General features: G+C 47.7%; 1 protein-coding gene across 1 annotated transcript; it reads right to left on the bottom strand.

Annotated features, from left to right (window-relative positions):
- Positions 1 to 5,297: 5,297 nt before the first annotated feature.
- Positions 5,298 to 6,248, bottom strand: LOC123362101 (olfactory receptor 51G2-like). Its single transcript, XM_045002413.1, has one exon. The coding sequence runs from the start codon at positions 6,246 to 6,248 to the stop codon at positions 5,298 to 5,300; it is 951 nt and encodes a 316-aa protein (XP_044858348.1).
- Between the last annotated feature and the right edge of the window lie 17,752 nt (positions 6,249 to 24,000).

Below are 24,000 nucleotides of genomic sequence, written 5' to 3'. Positions count from 1 at the left end.
ACACAGACACCTTTTCTGGCCCTTGACCTCTGAGTGTGGCCCGTTTCATCTTGACATGTGTGTGAACACATGGAGAGAGCATGGAGAAAGCTGTCATTGTATTTATCTGTCCTGCACTGAAGCTATTTATAAACAGATTTCAATGCCTCTTATCTATCTATCTATCTATCTATCTATCTATCTATCTATCTATCTATCTATTTTCTCCACTCCTGAGAGTTCAAATTATGCCATTGCCTCTTTGCAGTACATGGGGTTTTCAGAGAGAATACCGGAGATGCTGTCTGGGAAGAACCTGTTTCGGCTACAGCCACGTTACGCAACTTGTTTAGCCAGGGCTGGGATTCTGTTCAGAGATGGGGCAGCTATTGCTGATTAGCTCTTCAGATTGACAGACACAGACACCTCTGGGGAAGTCTGATGGCCTTCGGCCTGCCTGGGTCCCTGTTAGAGTTGGAGGCCTCGGGGTCAGAGATGTGTATAGATTGTTAACTGAACACTCTCTTATTCTCCCATGTTAGTCTTTTTTTGTGCTGTTCAGAGTAAATAGTATTTTGGTTCAAGAAGTCTGACTGGTCACTCATCTCACCACTGCTCACAGAGTCCCAGAGAGATGGACCATGGGCACCAAACCCTCTTGGATCTGCTCTACCAAGAGTTGACACATAGTGTGCTGTAGCCCAGGGTGGGAGGGTGGGAGGATCATGGGATTCCACCCCAGGAGAGGGCAGAGTACAAGACCTGACATCTGGAACTCGGAGACCAGAGAAGGGGGCAGAGATGCAGGTAGCCGGTAACTCTGAGGGGTCTCTACAGGGAAGAAATTCTGGAGCCCTCAGCCAGTCAGGAAACAGAAATAAACCCTATCGGACCTGTTACCACAGAGCAACAGGGCTCTGAATTCCTGCCTTCACCATCAAGCAGAGAACAAAACCTTTTAAAATTTATTTGCTGATTAAATTTCCAGAAGCAAATAAACCTGAGGCGATTTGGGAACTACTCATTGATATTCTGTGGGGTCTCCTATCGCTCAGCCTCTGGCAGGATCGGGCCCAGCGCACACAGCACCTCTAGAAATGGGAGCCCTTGAGAAATCCTGACTTGGGGCATCAGCGTTTTCACACTCCGACCTCGCTTTGAATCTCACATTTCTGTGTAGCTTGAATAACCGACCTTGGACCCTGGGCAGATGTAGAGGAGTGGTTCCCAAGCTACCTAGTGCTGCCTGTCCTCCAGCCCCTGTCACTGAGTCACCCCAACAACCCAGCTGAGTCCCCTGCTACTGCACAGAACATTTGCAAATGAAAACATCTTGCAGTCTTTCCCCTTCTCCTCCATTTTAAAGACAGTGAAACCTGCCAACCTACCCAATTCCTGCTAGAAGGGGAGCCGCTGACACCAGAGGTTTTCATGCTAAAGGACAAGGAGTCATTGGTGATGTTGCACAGGCTGCAGGCAGTATCTGTTCAGACAGGGAGGCAACTGTCTTTATGAAGCATGTCTGCACATTCCCTAGGGGGCCACTTGGCCATCAGGGAATCTCAGCTGCTTGGCTTAGTGTGCACCAGCTTTAACCTCATCACAGCCAATGCAAATTTTAGGATGTCAATTAACAGGGGATGCCTGGTGATCCTACTCAACTGAGCTGCAGCCCACGCCCTGCTGCAGGCTCTATTCCTGGAATCTGGGCCTGTCATCAATGTTCATGTGGTCCTGATTAGTTACATAGCTACCTCGAGAGCGGCTGAGTGCTAACGGCCATGATGTCACAGCTTTGATCTTTCTGAAATAAAATAAAATAGAATAATAGAATACTACTACTACTAATAATAATAATACGACCATTTTTTTCTCGGCAGCCTCTCTTCTCCATTAAAAACACAGGGAACAGCCAGGGAAGGGAAATTCCACAAGGCTCCATACAAGGAAATTTCTCTTGGATTATTCCAGGAGGAGGGTTCCCTTCCCTTCTCCCTGAGGAATGAAAAGGGGAACCCAGGATCCCCAAAGTTATGCACAGATCTCACTGATCCACTGGTAGCTAGGCCCACCCAAATCCAATCTCTGTGCCTCTACAACTGCTATAGGATACTTTCCATCTCCCAGCTAGCACAGGTTCATCACAGATGTGCTACCAGGGCCTGTCTCAGTAGCCACTGCCTGCAAGATCTGGTGAAGGGATGTTTTACAATGTGGAAGGGGACGTACAAAGCTGGGAAGGCTGATTTGAGGATCTGATTTGCACAATACCTTAGCCATAGACTGGTTGGGAGGTTTCTACCTTTCCATATACAGAGTGAAGCCATACACTCAGTCAGCGCAACCTTTGTTTATGTTGCAAGAGAGAAGAATATGAAAAGCCTCCAATTTCTCGTGGGGATCCAGAATGTCAGCTCTGTAAACAAAAGCTCTTGCCTATCTATCCCACATTGGGGTGTACTGCAACCTCAGCAAGCTTGCGGATGAGACTAAGCTGTGGGGAGAGGTAGATACACTGAAGGGTAGGGATAGGGTCCAGAGTGACCTAGACAGATTGAACGATTGGACCAAAAGAAATCTGATGAGGTTCAACAGGGACAATTGCAGAGTCCTGCACTTAGGACAGAAGAATCCCATTCACTGTTACAGTCTGGGGACCCACTAGCTAAGCGACAGTTCTGCAGAAAAGAACCTGGACCTTAGAATGGATGAGAAGCTGGATATGAGTCAGCAGTGGGCCCTTGTGGCCAAGAAGGTTAACAGCATATTGGGCTTCATTAGCAGGAGCATTGCCAGCAGATCAAGGTGATTCTACCCCTCTATTCATCACTGGTAAGGCCACATCTGGATTATTGGATCCAGTTTTGGCCCCTCACTACAGAAAGGATGTGGTCAAATTGGAGAGAGTCTAGCGCAGGACAAAGAAAATGATTTGGAGTCTGTGGCACATGACTTATGAGGAGAGGCTGAGGGAACTGGGCTTATTTAGTTTGCGGAAGAGAAGAGTGTGAGTGGGAGGGGATTTGATAGCAGCCTTGAACTACCTGAAGGTGGGAGGGGGTCGAAAGAGGATGGAACTAAGCTGTCCTCAGTGGTGGCAGATGACAGGACAAGGAGCAATGGTCTCAAGTTGCAGTGGGGGAGGTCTAGGTTGGATATTAGGAAACACTACTTCACTAGGAGGGTGGTGAAGCACTGGAATGGGTTACCTAGGGAGGTGGTGGAATCTCCATCCTGAGAGGTTTTTAAGGCCTGGCTTGACAAAGCCCTGGCTGGGATGATTTAGTTGGGGTTGGTCCTGCTTTGAGCAGGGGATTGGACTAGATGACCTCCTGAGGTCTCCTCCAATTCTTATCTACTATGATTCTATGATTCATTGAGGGGAAAGTGACCTCTACTAATGAGTTTGCATTGTACAGATACCTGTGCCGTGCAAGATGGTATAATCCTGGGATAATTCTGCAGCAAGGATGCAAGGCAGGAGAGCTAGTAAATTGGATGTTGTCTCCTATTTGTGCGTGAGTGGCTTAGGTAAAGTGCTCAGGTAGCTCATTTGGGTGGGTGGCACCAACTGCTGTCGTGCTGGGTGATAACAGGGCCTGGAGAGCCTGGCTGTGTCACCCCCAGGCAGGGCCGGCTTTAGGCCTATTCCACCAATTCCCTCAAATCGGGCCCTGCGCCTAAGATGGTCCCACGCCCAGTGAGAATCCCTTCCCTGGCTAGAGGCACCTTTTTAATTTTTACTCACCTGGCCGCGCTCCAGGTCTTCAGCAGCACTTTGGCGGCGGGTCCTTCGCTTGGAGGACTTCCTAAAGCCGGCCCTGCCCCCAGAGCAATGTGAGAGAGGCCTACCCAGTTGAATTGTTGGGGGCTCATCAGTTAAACCTGCTCCCAGACTGCACCTGGGTCATAACTGGCCACAAAATTTTAGTCCAAACTGATAAATTAAACAGTAAAAGTCACAGGACCAGATGAGATTCACTCAAGAGTTCTGAAGGAACTCAAATATCAAATTGCAAAACTACTAAATGTGGTGTGAAACCTATTATTTAGATGGGCCTCTTTACCAGATGACTCAAATAGCTAATCATAGAATCATAGAACATGGGGGTTGGAAGGGACCTCAGGAGGTCATCTAGTCCAACCCCCTGCTCAAAGCAGGACCCATCCCCAACTAAATCATCGCAGCCAGGGCTTTTTCAAGCCAACTAAATCATCCAGCATAACCTTACATAATCCCAGCCTGACCTTAAATACCTCTAAGGAAGAAGATTCCACCGCCTCCCTAGGGAACTCATTCCAGTGCTTCACCACCCTCCCAGTGATATAGTGTTTCCTAATATCCAACCTAGACCTCTCCCACTTCCACTTGAGACCGTTACTTGGATAAAAGCGCTATATAAAAAATTATTAATGATTTTTTTTGTTCTACAAATAAGAGCACACAACTCATATTTTAATTTCAGTAGTGTTACCTTTCTAATGCAGTGGATGTTCCCTCACTGGGCAGGGCCACCTCTAGCATTTTTGCCACCCCAAGCAGCAAAAATAAATAAATAAATAAAATAAAAAAGCCGTGATTGGCAGCAATTCGGCAGCAAGTCCTTCGCTCCGAGAGGGATTGAGGACCCGATGCTGAATCGCTGCTGAAGAGCCAGACGTGTCGCCCCTCTTCATTGGCCACCTCAGGCACCTTCTTGCTACGCTGGTGCCTGGAGCCGGCCCTGCTCCTGGGGTTCCTGTGTTAATCATGTCTCTGACGTGACTCGGTCATAAGCACTTTCCTGAGGATGTAAAGGAAGGATGCGTGACTGTGCCGCATGAAAAGCCCCTGTACACAGCTGGAGCAGCCCCCATGGATCACACAGTGCCCAGAGGGCTCAGGAAGGGCCAGGACTGCGATTGCAGAACAGCTTTTTTATGGCTTGTGTATATTTAACCACAGACAGGACAGTCACAGGCCAGATGTAATGAGAAACAACATCCACGTCCCTTCTCTTTATTGACTCTATCCAAAGGAATTCTAAATTTGGAGCAGTCACCAATGTGGCAATTTTGGGGCTAACATCCCACCGGTCCCCTGGCTCCCAGCAAACACAGTCACTTGGTAAATGCTGCTGCCTGCCTTGGTCTCCTTCCTCCAGTTCCCTGCCCTCCCTCTCCAGCCCCAGTCCCATTGATCTAGATATTAGACCCCGTCTAAACCTCGATCTACAGAGTGGAGATCAGTAGCTCTTGTCGTCTTGGATGCAAGGACCCAGGATGGAATAGGTGGGTCCGTTTTTATCGTCTCCCTTGACAGCAGTGCTGCAGGTGGTTCATGAACTGACCCTGCACTTGACTAATGCCCTGATTATCCCCGCGCGCAGGTGTCTGCTTTTCATGCTGTACACGATTGGATTAATCAGGGGTGGGACCAGCAGGGAGATGTAGCCCAGTACAGTTTGAAGCAAGGGAGATGATCCCTTTCCAAATCTGTGTATCACAGACAGGCCGATCATTGGTGTGTAGAAGAGCAGGACGGCACAGAGGTGGGAGACGCAGGTGTTCAGGGCCCTGAGGCACTCTGCATTGGACGCGATGCTCAGCGCTGTTTTGAGGATCATCACATAAGAGAGGAAGATGAGCAGCGAATCCAATCCCACCGTTAAGAGTGTAATAAACAAGCCGTAGATGCTGTTCACTGAGATATCGGAACAAGCCAACTTCATGACCTCCTGGTGCAGGCAGTAGGAGTGGGAGAGGACATTGGCTTGACAGTATCGGAACCTTTTCAGAAGAAACGGGAGTGGGAATATTACAGTCAAACTTCTTAGCACAAATACCAGTGCCATATTGTCTATTGTCTGCAGGGTTAAGATGGAAGAATATCTCAGTGGGTTACAGATCGCGATGAAGCGGTCAAAGGCCATCAACAAGAGCATGGAGGATTCATTTAACTGAAGCGAGTGGATGAAGAACAGCTGAGCAAAACAGGCTTCAAAGCTGATATCCCTAGAGTTAAACAAGTATATGCCCAGTATAGTCGGCATGGTTGATATCAATATGCCAAGGTCTGTGACAGCCAACATGGAAAGGAAAATGTACATGGGCTCATGCAGGCTTGGATCTGTTTTTATAATGAACAGAATGACTGAATTTCCTACTATCGAAATAACATAAATTAAGCAGAAAGGGATAGAGACCCAGAGATGGACGTCTTCCTGGCCAGGTATCCCGGTGAGAAGAAACACTGCAGGTGTGAATTTGGTGTCATTGACAGTTGACATAATATACTGGGCAGGTCCAAGAAATGTTTAACTTTCCTTTCTGAAAAGAAAAAAGTACAGGAGACTAAATGATATTTAACAAGGCACTTTTCTGCTCTCAGTGAAAGTCTAGAGACTCCCAGGAGCTCAAGGCAGATCATAAAAAATATAGTCTTGGATTTACAACACCGAGAGAAAGATAGAAGCAGCAAAGAATCCTGTGGCACCTTATAGACTAACAGATGTTTTGCAGCATGAGCTTTCGTGGGTGAATACCCACTTCTTCGGATGCAAGTAGTGGAAATTTCCAGGGGCAGGTTTATATATGCAAGCAAGAAGCAAGCTAGAGATAACGAGGTTAGTTCAATCAGGGAGGATGAGGCCCTGTTCTAGCAGTTGAGTGAAAACCAAGGGAGGAGAAACTGGTTCTGTAGTTGGCAAGCCATTCACAGTCTTTGTTTAATTCTGAGCTGATGGTGTCAAATTTGCAGATGAACTGGAGCTCAGCAGTTTCTCTTTGAAGTCCTGTCCTGAAGTTTTTTTGCTGCAGGATGGCCACCTTAAGATCTGCTATTGTGTGGCCAGGGAGGTTGAAGTGTTCTTCTACAGGCAATATACAAAAACCTGTAGGAGAACACTTCAACCTCCCTGGCCACACAATAGCAGATCTTAAGGTGGCCATCCTGCAGCAAAAAAACTTCAGGACCAGACTTCAAAGAGAAACTGCTGAGCTCCAGTTCATCTGCAAATTTGACACCATCAGCTCAAGATTAAACAAAGACTGTGAATGGCTTGCCAACTACAGAACCAGTTTCTCCTCCCTTGGTTTTCACTCAACTGCTAGAACAGGGCCTCATCCTCCCTGATTGAACTAACCTCATTATCTCTAGCTTGCTTCTTGCTTGCATATATAAACCTGCCCCTGGAAATTTCCACTACTTGCATCTGAAGAAGTGGGTATTCACCCACGAAAGATCATGCTGCAAAACGTCTGTTAGTCTATAAGGTGCCTCAGGATACTTTGCTGCTTCTACAGAACCAGACTAACACGGCTACCCCTCTGATACTTGAGAGAAAGATAGGCACTCCCAGACTCTATCAGACCTGTAGTCCATATAGCCCAGTATCCAGTGACCAGTACCAGATGCTGCAGGGGAAAATAGAAGAAGCCCTGCAATAGGCATCTATGTGATAACCTGCTCCCAGGGAAAAATTCCCCTCCCCCCTGAGACCCAATATTTTGTGCTATAAATCAGGAAGGTATTGAGCCCTTCCAAGACTTTTTTAAAAAGTCGTCACTACTGTAATTAAATATTCTGGTAACCCATATACGCCCACAGTCCCTCTCTGAATATTGCTAAACTCTTGTCCTCATTGATATCTTGTGGCTTTGAATTCCGCAGCCTACTTGAGCGCTGTGTGATTTTACAGTTGTGACCTTCACGCAGACACCCTTTCTGGCCTTCAACTTCTGAGTGTGGCCCATTTTATCTTGACGTGCGTAAATGGATGGCGAGAGAATGGTGAATGCTGCCATATTTATCTGTCCTGCACTGAAGCTATTTATAAACATATTTCAATGCCTCATATCTATCTATCTATCTATCTATCTATCTATCTATCTATCTATCTATTTTCTCCACTCCTGAGAGTTCAAATTATGCCGTTGCCTCTTTGCAGTGCATGGGATTTTGAGGGAGAATACCGGAGATACAAGCTGGGAAGAATCTATTTTGGGCTACAGCCACGTTACGCAACTTGTTTTCCCAGGTCTGGGATTCTGTTCAGAGATGGGGCAGCTGTTGCTGATAAGCTCTTCAGATTGACAGACACAGACAGTGCAGGGGAAGTCTGATGGCCTTTGGCCTGCCTGGGTCCCCGTCAGAGTTGGAGGCCTTGGGATCAGAGATGTGTAGAGACTGTTGCCTGAAATCTCTCTTATTCTCCCATGTTAGTCTTTTTTTGTTCAGATTAAATAGTAGTTTGGTTCAAGAAATCTGACTGGTCACTTGTCTCACCACTGCTCACAGACTCCCAGAGAGAAGGACCAAGGGCACCAAACCCTCTCGGATCTGCTCTACCAAGAGTTGACGCATAGTGTGCTGTAGCCCAGGGTTGGGGTGTGGGAGGATCATGGAATTCCACCCCAGGAGAGGGCAGGGTACAAGACCTGAAATCTGGAACTCGGAGATCAGAGAGGGGGCAGAGATGCCAGTAGCTCTGTAACTCTGATGGGTCTCTACAGGGAAGAAATTCTGGAGCCCTCAGACAGTCGGGAAACAGAGCAACTCAGCTCTGAATTCCTGCATTCACAATCATGCCAGAGAATAAAACCTTTGAAAATTATTTGCTGATTAACTTTCCAGAAGCAAATAAACCTGAGGTCATTTGGGAATTACTCAGTGATATTCCGTGGGGTTTTCTATCGCTCAGCCTCTGACAGGATCAGGCCCAGAACTTACAGCATTTCTAGAAATGGGAACTCTTGAGAAATCCTGATTTGGGGCATCAGGGTTTTCACACTCTGACCTCACTTTGAATCTTAGATGTCTGTGTAGCTTGAATAAACTACCATGGACCCTGGGCATATGTAGGGGAGGGGTTCCCAAGCTACCTAGTGCTGCCTGTCCTCCAGCCCCTGTCACTGAGTCACCCGGACAGCCCAGCTGAGTCCTCTGCTGCAGCACAGAACATTTGGAAATAGAAACAGCTTGCAGTCTTTCCCCTTCTCTTCACATTTTAAAGATAGTGAAACCTGCCAACGTACCCAATTCCTGCTAGATGTGGAGCTGCTGACACCAGAGGTTTCCACCCTAAAGGACAAGGAGTCATCGGTGATGCTGCACAGGCAGCAGGCAGTATCTGTTCAGACAGGGAAGCAGCTGTCTTTATGAAGCATGTCTGCACATTCCCTTGGGGGCCACATGGCCATCAGGGAACCTCAGCTGCTTAGCTTAGTGTGTACCAGTTTTAACCCGATCATGGCCAATGCAAATTTTAGGATGTCAATTAACAGGGGATGCCTGGTGATCCTACTCAACTGAGCTGCAGCCCAAGCCCTGGTGCAGGCTCTATTCCTGAAATCCGGGCCTGTCATCAATGTTCCTGTGGTTCTGATTAGTCACATGGCTATCTCGACGGCGGCCGAGCGCTAATGGTCATGATGTCACAGTTTGACCTTGCTTAAATAAAATAAAATAGAATAATAGAATAATAACAATAGGAATAGGAGTCCTGCACTTAGGACAGAAGAATTGAGGTAGTGATTATACCCCTCTATTCATCACTGGTAAGGCCACATCTGTATTACTGCATCCAGTTTTGGCCCCCCACTACAGAAAGGATGTGGACAAATTGGAGAGAGTCTAGCGCAGGACAAAGACAATGATTAGGGGTCTATGGCACATGACTTATGAGGAGAGGCTGAGGGAACTGGGCTTATTTAGTTTGCAGAAGAGAAGAGTGTGCGGGGGGGAGGGAATTTGATAGCAGCTTTGAACTACCTGAAGGGGGGGTTCAAAGAGAATGGAGCTCGGCTGTTCTCAGTGGTGGCAGAAGAGAGAACGAGGAGCGGTGGTCTCAAGTTGCAGTGGGGGAGGTCTAGGTTGGATATTAGGAAACACTATTTCCCTAGGAGGGTGATGAAGCACTGGAATGGGTTCCCTAGGGAGGTGGTGGAATCTCCATCCTGAGAGGTTTTTAAGGTCAGGCTTGACAAAGCCCTGGCTGGGATGATTTAGTTGGGGTTTGTCCTGCTTTGAGCAAGAGATTGGACTAGATGACCTCCTGAGGTCTCCTCCAACTCTTATCTACTATGATTCTATGATTCATTGAGGGGAACGTGACCTCTACTAATGAGATTGCATTGTAGAGATACCTGTGCAGTGCAAGATGGTATAGTTCTGGGATTATTCTGCAGCAAGGATGAAAGGCAGGAGAGATGGTAAATGGGATGTTGTCTCCTATTTGTGCATGAGTGGCTTAGGTAAAGCACTCAGGTAGCTCATTTGGGTGGGTGGCACCACCTGCTGTAGTGTTGGGTGATAACAGGGCCTGGAAAGCCTGGCTGTGTCACCTCCAGAGTAGCGTGAGAGAGGCCTGCCCACCTGAATTGTTGGGGGCTCATCAGATAACCTGCTCCCAGACTGGATCCTGGTCATAACCGGCCACAGAGATTTTAGTACAAACTGATAAATTAAACAGTAAAAGTCACCAGGACCAGATGAGATTCACTCAAGAGTTCTGAAGGAACTCAAATATCAGATTGCAGAACTACTAAATGTGGTGTGAAACCTATTATTTAAATGGGCCTCTCTACCAGATGACACAAATAGCTAATAATAGAATCATAGAATATGAGGGTTGGAAGGGACCTCAGGAAGTCACCTAGTCCAACCCCCTGCTCAAAGCAGGACCAAACCCAACTAAATCATCCCAGCCTGGGATTTTTCAAGCCTGACCTTAAAAACCTCTAAGGAAGGAGATTCCACCACCTCCCTAGGTAACTCATTCCAGTTCTTCACCACCCTCCTAGTGAAAAAGTTCATCCTAGTATGAACTTAAACTTCCCCCACTGCTGCTTGAGACCGTTACTTTGATAAAAACTCTATATAACAAAAAAAATGTGTTTTTTATTCTAGAAATAAGAACACACAACTCATATTTTAATATCAGTAGTGTTACCTTTCTAATGCAGTGGATGTGCCCTCACTTCTCCACCCAGCTGAGGCTGGGAAGGAGGGCCATCTCTCCCCAGCAGCTGCAGCTCTGGAGCTGGGGAAAGTCACCTCTTCCTCTGGCCACCACAGCCCTGCACATCCCAAATTCCCCCCACCCCCTCTTCTCACCCAACTGCCCCCTTCCACTTACCTCCCATTTCCCCCAAGGCCACCAACTCACCTTACATGTGCGTCTTCTCCATATATCTGAGGACCTGATGTATCACCTAAAAAGAATGGCTCAGGTGTGGGAATCTCCCTCACAATCTCTAAAGTGAGGACCAATGCAAAGAATTAATTTAACTTCTCCGCAGCAGCCTCATCTTCTTTGACTGCTCCTTTACCACCTCAATCGTCCAGTGACCCCAATGATTGTTTGGCAGGTTGCTGCTTTTGATGTACTTTATAAAAAATCCTGTTAATTGTGTCTTTTGCTGCTTGCTGTTCAGATCTTTTGAACTAGGTACACAGTATCGCCAAGCCCCATTCAACATGTACGAGTCACCCCCCCAAAAAAATAATGAGATTGGATTAAAAATAATGGGATTTAAAAGTACACTAATGTGGGGTTCGTTTTCATATGTCTTTGGTTTCTCAGCCTTTTGAGGTGCAATTGATTCAGGGTTTCTAGCTACTCATTTAAAAAAAACCTTTGGAAAACTGAAAGGTGAGATTTCTGCACATTGTCTAGTTTCCAGAAGTTGGGGCTCCAAGAAAGACCAGAAATAGTGTGAGAATCCCAATAAAATCCCAGCTGCTGGCACTGATAGCCGTATCTCGATCAGAGCACCCACAAAAGGACGACACTGAGATTTAGTTTGTGAATATTTCTCATCACAAACTGACAGAGATGATTTTTCCCTCTGCACTGGGGTACAGAGTCCTCTGTGGTAAGGAGCAGAGTTATGCCACAGACAGCCGGACATAACAGTGATGGGCTCGAAGAGTCACTGGATCCTGAGGCACAGCTCATATGTTCTCTCCCATTATTCTGGCACGACACATGCGCACACCCAGTAATCAAGGCCATGCACACTCGTAATAGAAAGAGGAGTGACCCAAGCCCAGATCCTAGTGCTTGCTGCTCACTCCCTATTGACCCCAAAAAAACCAAGCAGATCCAGCGAACCCAAACTTTGTAGTAACACAAATTGGGATGCAGGATCTGAGGTCTATCTCCAGCGCTAGAGAGGATCTCATTGCTCATGGAGAGGGTTGGGGTTAAGATCTGATGGAGGGGCATTGCAGCAGAGCTCTGTTGGGCCAGGTACTGCTCTCCAGATCCTTCACTCTCTGAAAGAACTTCCTCATGCCCCCTCTTACTGCCGAGCTGCAGGAGGGGCCCAGAACTCCCTTGTCAAAGGGGGCTGTGCTGATGACAGGTCTTATCACTAAGGGGTGTTGGGAAGAGTTCAGGTTCTCCACCCAGTGCCCCAAATCAACCTTATGAGGAATACAGAGCTGAAATTGCTCTAAAGCTCTGAGATCTGGCCCCAATTATTGTAGTGTTCGCAATCTGTAACATATTGATCAGTATAACACCCAATGGGCAGATCCCAAGAACTGAAGGCACCACTGTGATCTCATAGTCTGACCCCCTGCAAAACACTTGCCCCCACAATAACTATAACCCCCTCATTTTTGCATAGTTCCCCCTTTTGAAATTAAATGCCACAGTGTTGGGCTGTTGAGGTGTTCTTCCCACCACAGGGATGTTGAATGCTATTGTATTATGGTCACTATTTCCAAGCGGTCCTGCTATAGTTACCTCTTGGACAAGCTCCTGCGCTCCACTCAGTATTAAATCTAGAGGTGCCTCTCCCCTTGTGGGTTCCCGTACCAGCTGCTCCATGAAGCAGTCATTTAAAGGATCGAGAAATTTTATCTCTGCATTTCATCCTGAAGTGAAATGTTCCCAGTCAATATGGGGATAATTGAAATCCCCCACTATTATTGGGTTCTTTATTTTGATAGCCTCTGTTATTTCCCTTAGGATTTCATCATCACTATTACTGTCCTGGTCAGGTGGTCGATAATAGATCCCTAATGTTATATTTTTATTAGAGCATGAAATTTCTATCCATAGAGATTCTATGGCACATGTGGATTTGCTTCAGATTTTTACTTCATTTGAATCTACATTTTCTTTCACATATAGTACCACTCCTCCCCCTGCACGACCTGTTCTGTCCTTCCGATATAATTTGTACCCCGGAATGATTGTGTCTCATTGATTGCTCTCAGTCCACCAGGTTTCTGTGATGCCTATTATATCAATAGCCTCCTTTATCACCAGGCACTCTAGTTCACCCATCTTATTATTTAGACTTCTAGCATTTGTGTACAAGCACTTTAAAAACTTGGCCCTGTTTATTTGTCTGCCCTTTTCTGATGTGCCAGATTCTTTTTTATGTGACCGTTTAACATCTGATCCGGCCCTTACATTATCCTCTTCCGTCCTCTGCTCCTGACTATAAACTGGAGATTCTCTATCATCAGACTCTCCCTAAGAGAAATCTGTGTCCGATCCACATGCTTCCAGATGGTGCTGGGGTTGCCTCTCACACTGAGGTTACCTCTCCGGGGGAGGGAACTCCAGTTTCTAGGAAAAGGCAGGTGTTAGTAATGGGAGATTCGATTATTAGAAAGGCAGATAGCTGGGTTTGTGATGACCGGGAGAACCGTATGGTGACTTGCCTCCCTGGTGCGAAGGTTGCGGATCTCTCGAAGCATCTAGACAGACTTATGTGTAGTGCTGAGGAGGAGCCGGTGGTTGTGGTACATGTAGGCTTGCTGCCTATTAGTTTCATTTGGTGGCACCTTGTTCTTGTATTACGAGAAGGAGTAAATAACACTTCCTAATTAACTTTCTCTCTACCACTCATGATTTTATAGACCTCTGTCATATCCCCCTTTAGTCGCCTCTTTTCCAAGATGAAAAATCCCAGTCTTATTAATCTCTCCTCATACAGAAGCTGTTCAATACCCCAATCATTCTTGTTGCCCTTTTCTAAACCTTTTCCAATTCCAATAGATCTTTTTTGAGGTGGGGCGACCACATCTGCACGCAGTATTCAAGGACAGGACCTGGTAGCACATCTCTGATGAACCTGCGCTAGCAGGGAGCTGGAGAGGGTCCTAGAGCAGTAGTGGAGGCACAAGGATTGTGGGTGGGTGGGCCGAGCTACCAGTGGATCACTGAGATCTGTGCATAACTCTGGAGATCCCTGGGTCCTTGGTCCCCCTTTACATTCAGAGAGAAGAAAGGGACCTCCCCTCCTGGAAAAATCTGAGGGAAATTTCCATTTACAGAGCCTTGTGGAATCTCCCTGGCCTGCCCTGAAACCTGGGTTTCTAATGCAGGAAAGGGGGCTGCTGGGGAAAAATCTGGTCCTATATTATAATAATTATTATTTATTATATTTTATTATATTTTATTTCAGCGAGATCACAGCTGTGACAACATCATTGTTACCACTCGGCCACCCCCAAGGTTTCCTTGTGACTAATTGGAACCATAAGGAATAGAGCCTGCAGCAGGGCTGCCACTGCAGTCCAGCTGGATAACATCACCCCACATCCCCTGTGATTTGGCCTCCTGCAGTTTGCCCTTGGCTGTCACAGGGGTTACAGCTGGTGCACACTGAGCCAAGCAGCTGAGGATTCCCTGATGGCCAAGTGGCCCCCAAGGGAATGTGCAGACATGCTTCATAAAGACAGTAGCTGCCCTATCTGAACAGATGCTGCCTGATGCCCATGCAGCCTCTCCGATGACTACATCTGCCCATGCTCCATGGGGAGTAATTTAATCTGCACAGAAATCTGACATTCAAAGCGAGCTTGCAGTGTTAAAACCCTGATGCCCCAAGTAACGATTTTCTCAAGGAGTCCCATTTTTAGACGTTCCGTGTGCTCTGGGCCCGATCCTGCCAGGGGCTGAGGAAGAAGAGATCCCACGGAATATCAGTGACTACTTCCCAAATCGTATCAGGTATATTTGCTGCTGGAAATTTAATCAGCAAATGCATTTTCAACAATTTTATTCTTTGACTTGATTGTGGATGCAGGAATTCAGAGCTGTGTTGCTCTGAGGGCATACAAGCAAGTCTCATCTTATGCAAGGGTTCTGTTCCATGGTTAGCACGTAAAGTGAAAACCACGTATACTGAAACACTCATTGAGTTGAATGGCAGAAGGAATCGCCTGCACTGCAGATGCAGTTTTTATATTGTAATTTTTCTTTTTTTCCCGTTTTTACCATCTGCACAAAGCTGAATTTGCGCATGTTAAATGTGCCTAAGATGCCACTTGCCTGTATTTCTGTTTCCTGACTGGCTGAAGACTCCAGCACTTCTGCCCTGAAGATACCCCTCGGAGTTACAGGGCTATGTTCATGTCTTTCCCTTCTCTGGTGTCTGAGGGCCAAATGTCAGGATCCGTAGCCTCCTTTCTCATGGGATGAAATCCCGCCATTCTCCCACCCTCAGACTGGGCCCTGGGCTACCGCACAATGTGGCTGCAGCACTGAGCACTGTGCCTGCTCAATAGGTCCGGCTGGGTTTGTACCTGTGGTTGCCATGTGTGTGCCAAAGTACAGCTGTGTAAATGTTATGCCAAAACTTTTCATTGTAATACAAATATTACAAACAAAAATTTCATGACATAGATGCATATTGAAAGCCAGCGGCAGAGTTGTTGGAATTGCTACAGGAAGGAGCAGTGGTAACTTTACTGCTTAATGGCTTTTGCTTTAGAAAGTTTTTCAGAAGTACCCCACATACTGTTTGCAATGGGTTTGTGCTATTAACTCTCTGTTCAGTGAACAGCTGTATGGTACTCTCCCCTGCTAACTGAGCAGAAGCCATTTGTAATACTTACATTCAGGGTCATGCACACAATAACTCTACAATACCCGTACAAGATTTTCCAAAAAGTCCTGAGAGAACAGAACCGCTGGTCTGTGTTTCAGCAAAGAGTAGAACTGAGGTGCAAGAAAGAGCAGTGTAATAGTTTTTTTATGTAATTTACCTCCATCACCTGTTAAAAAAGCATGGCTGAAGTAACTAGCACACTCAACTGGATATCAGTGCAAACCTAGTGTTTGCACTATTCACCCATTTGCGATGACAACCCTTCCCTCATCCAGCTGAAGTAACTGTCCATATTAGCGTGTAACTTACCAGATAACTACAATCCCTTGCATGGGGAGCAGATGCGGGTCCTGTGAGGATGAAGGGGAACCTGTAGGATGATCAAACTCTCTGGATTCAGTCAACATAGGCTGGGCAAAGCACTTCAGCTTCTCTTGGAGGGATTTTTGGGGGTCAGAGTGTATCACTGGGAGCATTTGGTAAGGGAAAGTTAATAGATCCCGGTTCTGATTGAATTGACACACGTAAATCTGGAGTGATGCCGTTATTGAATTCAGAAACAGACCCTGAAAATTTATCCCATGTGCTGCAAAGAGGCAGTGGCATAATTTGAACTCACAGGAGCAGAGAAAATAAAAAAAGAATGTATATAATGAGTTAATAAAACACGTTTATGAATAACTTAAATGCAGAACAGATAAACACAATGACCATGTTCGTCATGCACTTGCCATATGTGTACACACATGTCATGATACAATGGGCCACACTTTGAAGTTGAGGGCCGGAAAGGGTGTTTGTGTGAATGTCATTATTGCAAACTCACACAGTGCTCAAGTAGGCTGTGGAACTCTGATCCACAAGATATCAATGAGGCCAAGGGATTAGCAGGATTCAGAGAGGGACTGAATTTACACCACAAAATATGTCTAACTAGTGGGTGCCTGGAGGAAACTTTCCCTTGGATCAGTTAATCTCATAGCTCCCAATTGCAAGGATTCTTCCATCTTCCCCTGACGCATGTGTAACTGGTTACTGGGCTAAAAGGACTATAGGTCTGATCCAGTCTGGCAGTGCCTATCTTCCTATTGGCATATCCTATTGGGGGTGTAAATCCAAATCTATGTTTTTTCTGATCTTCCTTGAGCTTCTGGGAATCCTAGATTTGCACTCAGATCAGAAAGATGTCTCGTTAAATATCATCTACTTTCCTGTTCTTTTTCCTTTCAGGAAGGAAAGTTCAAATCTTCTCGGACCTGCCCAGTACGGTATGTCAGCTGCCAATGACACCAAATTCACACCTGCAGTGTTCCTTCTCACTGGGATACCTGGGCAGGAAGTCATCCATCTCTGGGTCTCTGTCCTCTTCTGCTCCATGTATGCTATTTCGATAGTAGGATATTCAGTCATTCTGTTCATTATAAAAACAGATCCAATCCTCCATGAGCCCATGTACATTTTCCTTTCCATGTTGGCCGTCACAGACCTTGGCTTATTGATAGCCACCATACCGACGATACTGGGCCTATTCTTGTTTACCTCTAGAGAGATCAGCCTTGATGCTTGTTTTGCCCAGATGTTCTTCATCCACTCTCTGCAATTCATTGAATCCTCCGTGCTCTTGTTGATGGCATTTGAGCGCTTCATCGCAATCTGTAACTCACTGAGATATGCCTCCATCTTAGCTCTGCCGAGAATAGCCAAGATAGGACTGGTGTTTGTGCTAAGAGCAGTGGCAGTAATATTTCCACTCCCCTTTCTCCTGTAATGGTTCCGATTCTTTTCAGCCAATGTCCTCTCCCATTCCTACTGCCTGCACCAGGACGTCATAAAGCTGGTTTGTTCGGACATCACAGTCAACGACATCTATGGCTTGTTTATTACAGTCATAATGGTGGGGTTGCACTCACTGCTCATTTTCCTCTCTTATGTGATGATCCTCAAAGCAGTGCTGAGCATCACGTCCCCCACAAAATGCCTTAGGGCCCTGAACACCTGCGTCTCCCACCTCTGCGCCGTCCTGCTCTTCTACATGCCAGAGTTTCAGCCTGACTGTCATACACAGATTCTGGAAGAGCTCTTCTCCCTTGCTTCAAGTTATCCTGGGCTACATCTACCTGCTGGTTCCTCCTTTAATGAATCCAATCGTGTACAGCATGAAAAGCAACCATCTTTGAGCGAGGATAATCAGGGTACTTGTCAAGTAAAGAGTCAGTTCATCATCCGGCTCCAGAGCTGGTGACACAGGTCATGGCCACCTATTCCATCTTGGACCCTTATATACGAGGAAACAAGAGCTACTGATCTCCACTCTGTAGAGAGAGGGTCATACAGGGTCTAAGACCTGAAGCTTAGGGGGGCCATCCCCACCCGCAATTGAGGGAGGACAGCACTCCGTGGAAAGGAGATCAAGCCAGGCAGCAGCATTTACAAAGTCACTCTGTTTGTGGAGAGCCAGGGGATCGGTGGGATGTTGGCCCCTAAAGAGCTGTATCGGTGGCTGCTCTAACCTCAGAATTCCTATGAATAAAGTCACTATGAGAAGAGATGTGGCTGTTGTTTCCCATTACACCTGGCCTGTCACTGTCCCATCCCTGGTTAATCACCCATGGGCCATGCTAATCTCCTTCTCCATGGGTTGTTGGCTTTTATTCACATATGTGGCCAAAACATCTGTAAGGACGAGACTTCAGCCACGCATCTGCCAAGGAAGGATTGCTTCTTGAACCAGATGAGGTAAAATAACAAATCCAGTGAGCTAGTCACACCATCAGTCTCATTGAAGCCCCAGACCTCGCTTTCATCTTGGAATCTGGGGTTAAACATCATACCCCAAGGAGCGTCCCTTATCATCAGTCTCTGTGTCCCAGGACAACAAGCCATTGTTCTCAGCTACTTTGGCCCATGCTTACAAGGCCCGCTGGTTGCTAGGGAGATGGTGGAATGAGTGGGCCCCTTCTGTTAATGGGCATGCTGGCAGGGTGGGATTCAGTAGTATGGAAATCGGAAATAGTATAAGGGACCTACCATCAATCAAACTGTAACCCCTCCTCTTGGCTGCTTAAACCCTGGCCTTTGACACCTTAAGCCCTGACCACCTGTCACTGGAAGTCCCACCCATGGGGAATATTACTTCTAGGGTCAAGGAGGACACACGACTGGAAGCAAAGTGTGTCATGTGACCCCTCTAAGAACTCCTCCCACTGCCCTCTACCAATCAGGAGGGGTTTCTCCCCTGTAGGCCCACCCTGAGAGGAGATTTGTCCAATCAGGGGTGTTCCGGGGCATGGTGACCCATCCGGAAGTGGTTCGTGTGACCCCTCTAAGAACTCCTCCACTGCCCTCTGCGAATCACGATGGGTTTCAGCCACACAGCACCACCCTGAGAACAGATTTGACCAATCGGTGATGTTCCGGGGTGGGGTGACCTGCCCAGAAAAGGGTCGTGTCACCCCTCTAAGAACTCGTCCCAGTGCCCTCTGCTAATCAGAGCGCAGCACTCTCACCCCATAAGTCCCAGCAATCGGGGCAGAAGAGGCCATCTTTTACCAAGAACACGTGCTTTAGAAATCGTGGAAACATGGACTCATTCACCACCCTGGTGAGGACTTCAGACTCTGTGTTAGCCCCGAGGGCCTTTGGACTTGTATGGAGAAAGCGCTACACGAGTGACAGTTCCGACGAGGGCCCTTTGACTCAGCCGTGGATGGATACGTCAGAACCCGAAACCCAAACCCTCGTGAGGCACCCCAATGAGCATGAAGGCCTCTCGTTGTCCGCCCCCCTAGAGGTGGAAGACGAAAGCAGCTCAGGGGAGTCACCAGAGGACAAGGTGAACAAAAAAGATGTCGCTCAGGTAAATGAATGATTAAGAAGTGATGGTTGATGATGGAGTGTAATGAAGTTAGGAACCAGGAGGTTGTGTAAATCTAAAAACAAGCAGTGAGGTGCTTACACTGTTTCTTTTCTGAAAATCTCTTAACAGCTCGACGATGCCTTTCTAGAGGCCTTTGAGAATTGACATCGGTAGCCTCGTGGGAGCAGTGATGAGCTGCCAAAATATTAACAACAGGTTCTCTCCTCCTCACACCACAAGGGGGGTCGTGCCCCCCCAGGGGGTCATGCCCCATCCAACACCCTATGTTCCTTGATGCCCCCCGGGACCCCTGCCCCATCCACCCCCCTTCCCTGTCCTCTGACTGTCCCCTGCCACCCCATCCAACCCCTCCTCTCATTCCTGATGGCCCCCCGGGACCCCTAACCCATCCAACCACACCTTCTCTCTGTTCCTGCCCCCCACCATGCCATCCAACCCCTGCTCCTTCCTGACTGCCCACTCGAACCCTTGCCCCCTTTCAATCCCCCTGTTCCCTGCCCTCTGACTGCCCCAACCCCTATCCACTCCCCCACAACCCACAAAACTCCCCTGCCCTCTTCCAACACCCGTCTCTGCTCCCTTCCCCCTTACCGCACTGTCTGGAGCCACTCAGCCGCGGCCAGGTCCACTCGGCCGGGACTGGGACCGGCACTGTGGGGGGCTGAGCAGGCTAGAGCCACTCGGCAGGGCTCTGGACCAGTGCCGGTGCCGCGAGGTCCAGGCAGGAGCTGCTCGGCGGGGACCGGGACCCGCACCGCGGGGCCCGAGCTGGGCCGGGGAGTCAGGGCCTGGGCTGTCCCAGAGCCGCTCGGCCGTGACCGGCACCACAGGCCCAGGGCCCGAGCTGAGCCGGAGCTGCTCGGCCGGGACCGGCACCGGCGCTGTGGGGCTCAAGCCGGGCCGGCTCGGAGTCGCTCGGCCGGGACCAGCACTGGCGCCGTGGGACCCGAGCCGGGCTGATGCCACTGGGGCCAGAGCCAGGGGTGCTTGGCCAGGACTGAGCAGGGGAGCTCAGCCAGGGCCAGGCCAGGGGCCAGGCCGGAGATAGCCGCTCGGCCTGAGCCGGACTGGGCCGCGCCAAGCCTCTCTGCAGCCCTCCTCATGCCTGCCCCCCAGCTTACCTGCCTGCTGCTTGTTTCAGGCTTCTCGCGAACATCTGATTCGCGGGAAGCAGGGGAGGGGGAGGAGAAGGAGGGCGGAGCGTTCAGGGGAGGAGAGAGAAGTGAGCTGGGGCCGGGGGCCGGGTGGATAGCTGCCCGAGCTTTAGTTAAATTTAAAAGCTGTTTTAGAACCGGTTGTCCTGGAACAACCGGTTCTAAAAGGGTTTCTAAATTTAACAACCAGTTCCTGCAAACCATTGGGAACTGGCTCCAGCTCACCACTACGTGCATCAGCTGGTTTCGCTCATGTCTGAGACACAGATCTCAGGAAGAAAATCCGGAAAAGGACAAAATGGAAGAATGAACCAGCTCAGACTCCCTTATGGTAGTAGTTGTGGTTTCCATTTTTACAGGCGGCTGTAAAAGGTCGTGTTAAACCAGACAATTAATAAAACTTATTTATTTAGATGTGTCAATATCAATGTGCCTCCCTTCATATTTGTGTGTAAAAGACGGTACCAGTAACAGTCATTTCTACACAGGCAGCTCTGTTAAAGAAAATATATTACATCGCCGGGGAAGTTGGGAGCTTCGGCGGGGTGAACCCTCTTTCTCAAGTGGCCAGAAAGCATAGTAAAACTTTAAATAGAAGACAGGTAACAGTTTGGCTTTCAGAGAGGGACACTTACACTTTACACATTTCCACCCCACCATCAACCTCAGCCTGGACCATTCCACACAAGAGATCCACGTCCTAGACACTACAGCACTGGTAAACGATGGCCACCTAAACACCACCCTATACCGGAAACCTACTGTCCACTATACTTACCTACATGCCTCCAGCTTTCATCCAGACCACACCACTCAACCCATTGTCTACAGACAAGCTCTACGATACAATCACATTTGTTCCAACCCCTCAGATAGAGACAAACACCTACAAGATCTCTATCAAGCGTTCTTACAACTACAGTCCTCACCTGCTGAAGTGAAGAAACAGATTGATAGAGCCAGAAGAGTACCCAGAAGTCACCTACTACAGGACAGGCCCAATAAAGAATGTAACAGAACACCACTAGCCATCACCTTCAGCCCCCAACCAGCAGTGTATTATTGCCTAGGCCAACAAGGCCTAGGCCTAGGGCGGCAAATTTGCTCACGCCCCCTCCCCAACTCTGCCCCTTCTCCAAATCCCTGGCCCACCTCGTCCCCCAGGTGCACCGCACTTCCCTCCTTCCACCTCCCTACCAGGCTTGCCACGCGAAAGCACTGGGAGGGAGAAGTGAGTAGCAGCGCACTCAGAGGAGGTGGAGCAGAAGTGAGCTGCGGACCACGGGTGCGCGGAATAACCCGGGGGGTGGGGCAGGAACTGCTCCCTGCCCCAGCTCATCTTCGCTCCACCACCGCCATCCTCCGAGCGCGCCACAACTCTCCTTCTCCCCACTCCCTCCCAGGCTTGCCGTGGGGGAGCGGAGGTGAGCTGGCGCGTGGGGCGGGGGTGCGGCAATTTTTTGAGGGCCTAGGGGAGGCAAATTTGTTAATCCGCCACTGCCCCCAACTAAAATCTATCCAGCGCATCATCAAGGATCTACAACCTATCCTGAAGGACAATCCCTCACTCTCACAGATCTTGGGAGACAGGCCAGTCCGCTCTTACAGGCAGCCCCCAAACCTACAGCAACCACATAACAAACACACTAACCCAGGAACCTATCCTTGCAACAAAGCCTGTTGCCAACTCTGTTCACATATCTATTGAGGGGATACCCTCATAGGACCTAATCACATCAGCCACACTATCAGAGGCTCATTCACCTGCACATCTACCAATGTGATATATGCCATCATGTGCCAGCAATGCCCCTCTGCCATGTGCTTTGGCCAAACTGGACAGTCTCTATGTAAAAGAATAAATGGACACAAATCAGACGTCAAGAATTATAACATTAAAAAACCAGTCAGAGAACAATTCAATCTCCCTGGCCACTTGATTACAGACCTAAAAGTCACAATATTACAACAAAAAAACTTCAAAAACAGACTCCAACAAGAGACTGCTGAATTGGAATTAATTTCAAATTGGACACCATTAAATTAGGCTTGAATAAAGACTGGCAGTGAATAGGCCATTACACAAAGTAAAACTATTTCCCCATGCCTATTTTTCTCCCCACTACAGTTCCTCACATCTTCTTGTCAATTGCTGGAAATGGGCCATTTTCCACCTTAGTTAGCCTCTAAGAATAAACAAGAAGCAATGGGCTTAAACTGCAGCAAGGGAGGTTTAGATTGGACATTAGGAAAAAGTTCCTAACTGTCAAGGTGGTTAAACACTGGAATAAATTGCCTAGGGAGGTTGTGAAATCTCCATCTCTGGAGATATTTAAGAGTAGGTTAGATAAATATCTATCAGGGCTGGTCTAGACAGTATTTGGTCCTGCCATGAGGACAGAGGATTGGACGCGATGACATCTCGAGGTCCCTTCCAGTCCTAGAATCTATGAATCTATAAAATCTAAAGGTTTATTCATAAAAGGAAAAAGATACAGATGAGAGCTAGAATTGGTTAAATGGAATCAATTACATACAGTAATGGCAAAGTTCTAGGTTCAGGCTTGTAGCAGTGATAGAATAAACTGCGGGTTTAAATTAAGTCTCTGGAGTACATCCCCAGCTGGGATGGGTCATCAGTTCTTTGTTCAGAGCTTCAGTTTGTAGCAAAGTCCCTCCAGAGGTAAGAAGCAGGATTGAAGACAAGATGGAGATGAGGCATCAGCCTTTTATTGTCTTTTCCAGGTGTAAGAACAGCTCTTTGTCCTTACAGTGGAAAATTACAAGCAAAATGGAGTTTGGAGTCATATGGACAAGTCCCTGCATACTTTGCTGACTTACAAGGCGCATCTGCCTTCTCTCAATGGGTCAGTTGTGTAGCTGATGGTCCTTAATGGGCCATCAAGCAGGCTAGGCAGAGCTAACACCAACTCGTCTGGGATGTCACCCAGAAGCATAGCATAAGTTTGAAATACAGACAGGATAGAGCCAATAGTCATAACTTCAACTACAAAATGACACACGCATACAGACAGCATAATCATAACCAGCAACCCATAACCTGGTCTTAGACCCCTTTATATGACCCCCTTTACGTAAGATTTGTTGCCACTATAGGACCTTGGTTGCAACCATGTTCTATACGGTCCCAGT

Source organism: Mauremys mutica, chromosome 1 (genome assembly GCF_020497125.1).
Source record: "Mauremys mutica isolate MM-2020 ecotype Southern chromosome 1, ASM2049712v1, whole genome shotgun sequence".
In the NCBI taxonomy this organism is placed as follows: domain Eukaryota; kingdom Metazoa; phylum Chordata; order Testudines; family Geoemydidae; genus Mauremys; species Mauremys mutica.
This window is presented reverse-complemented; position numbering and strand designations above follow the sequence as displayed.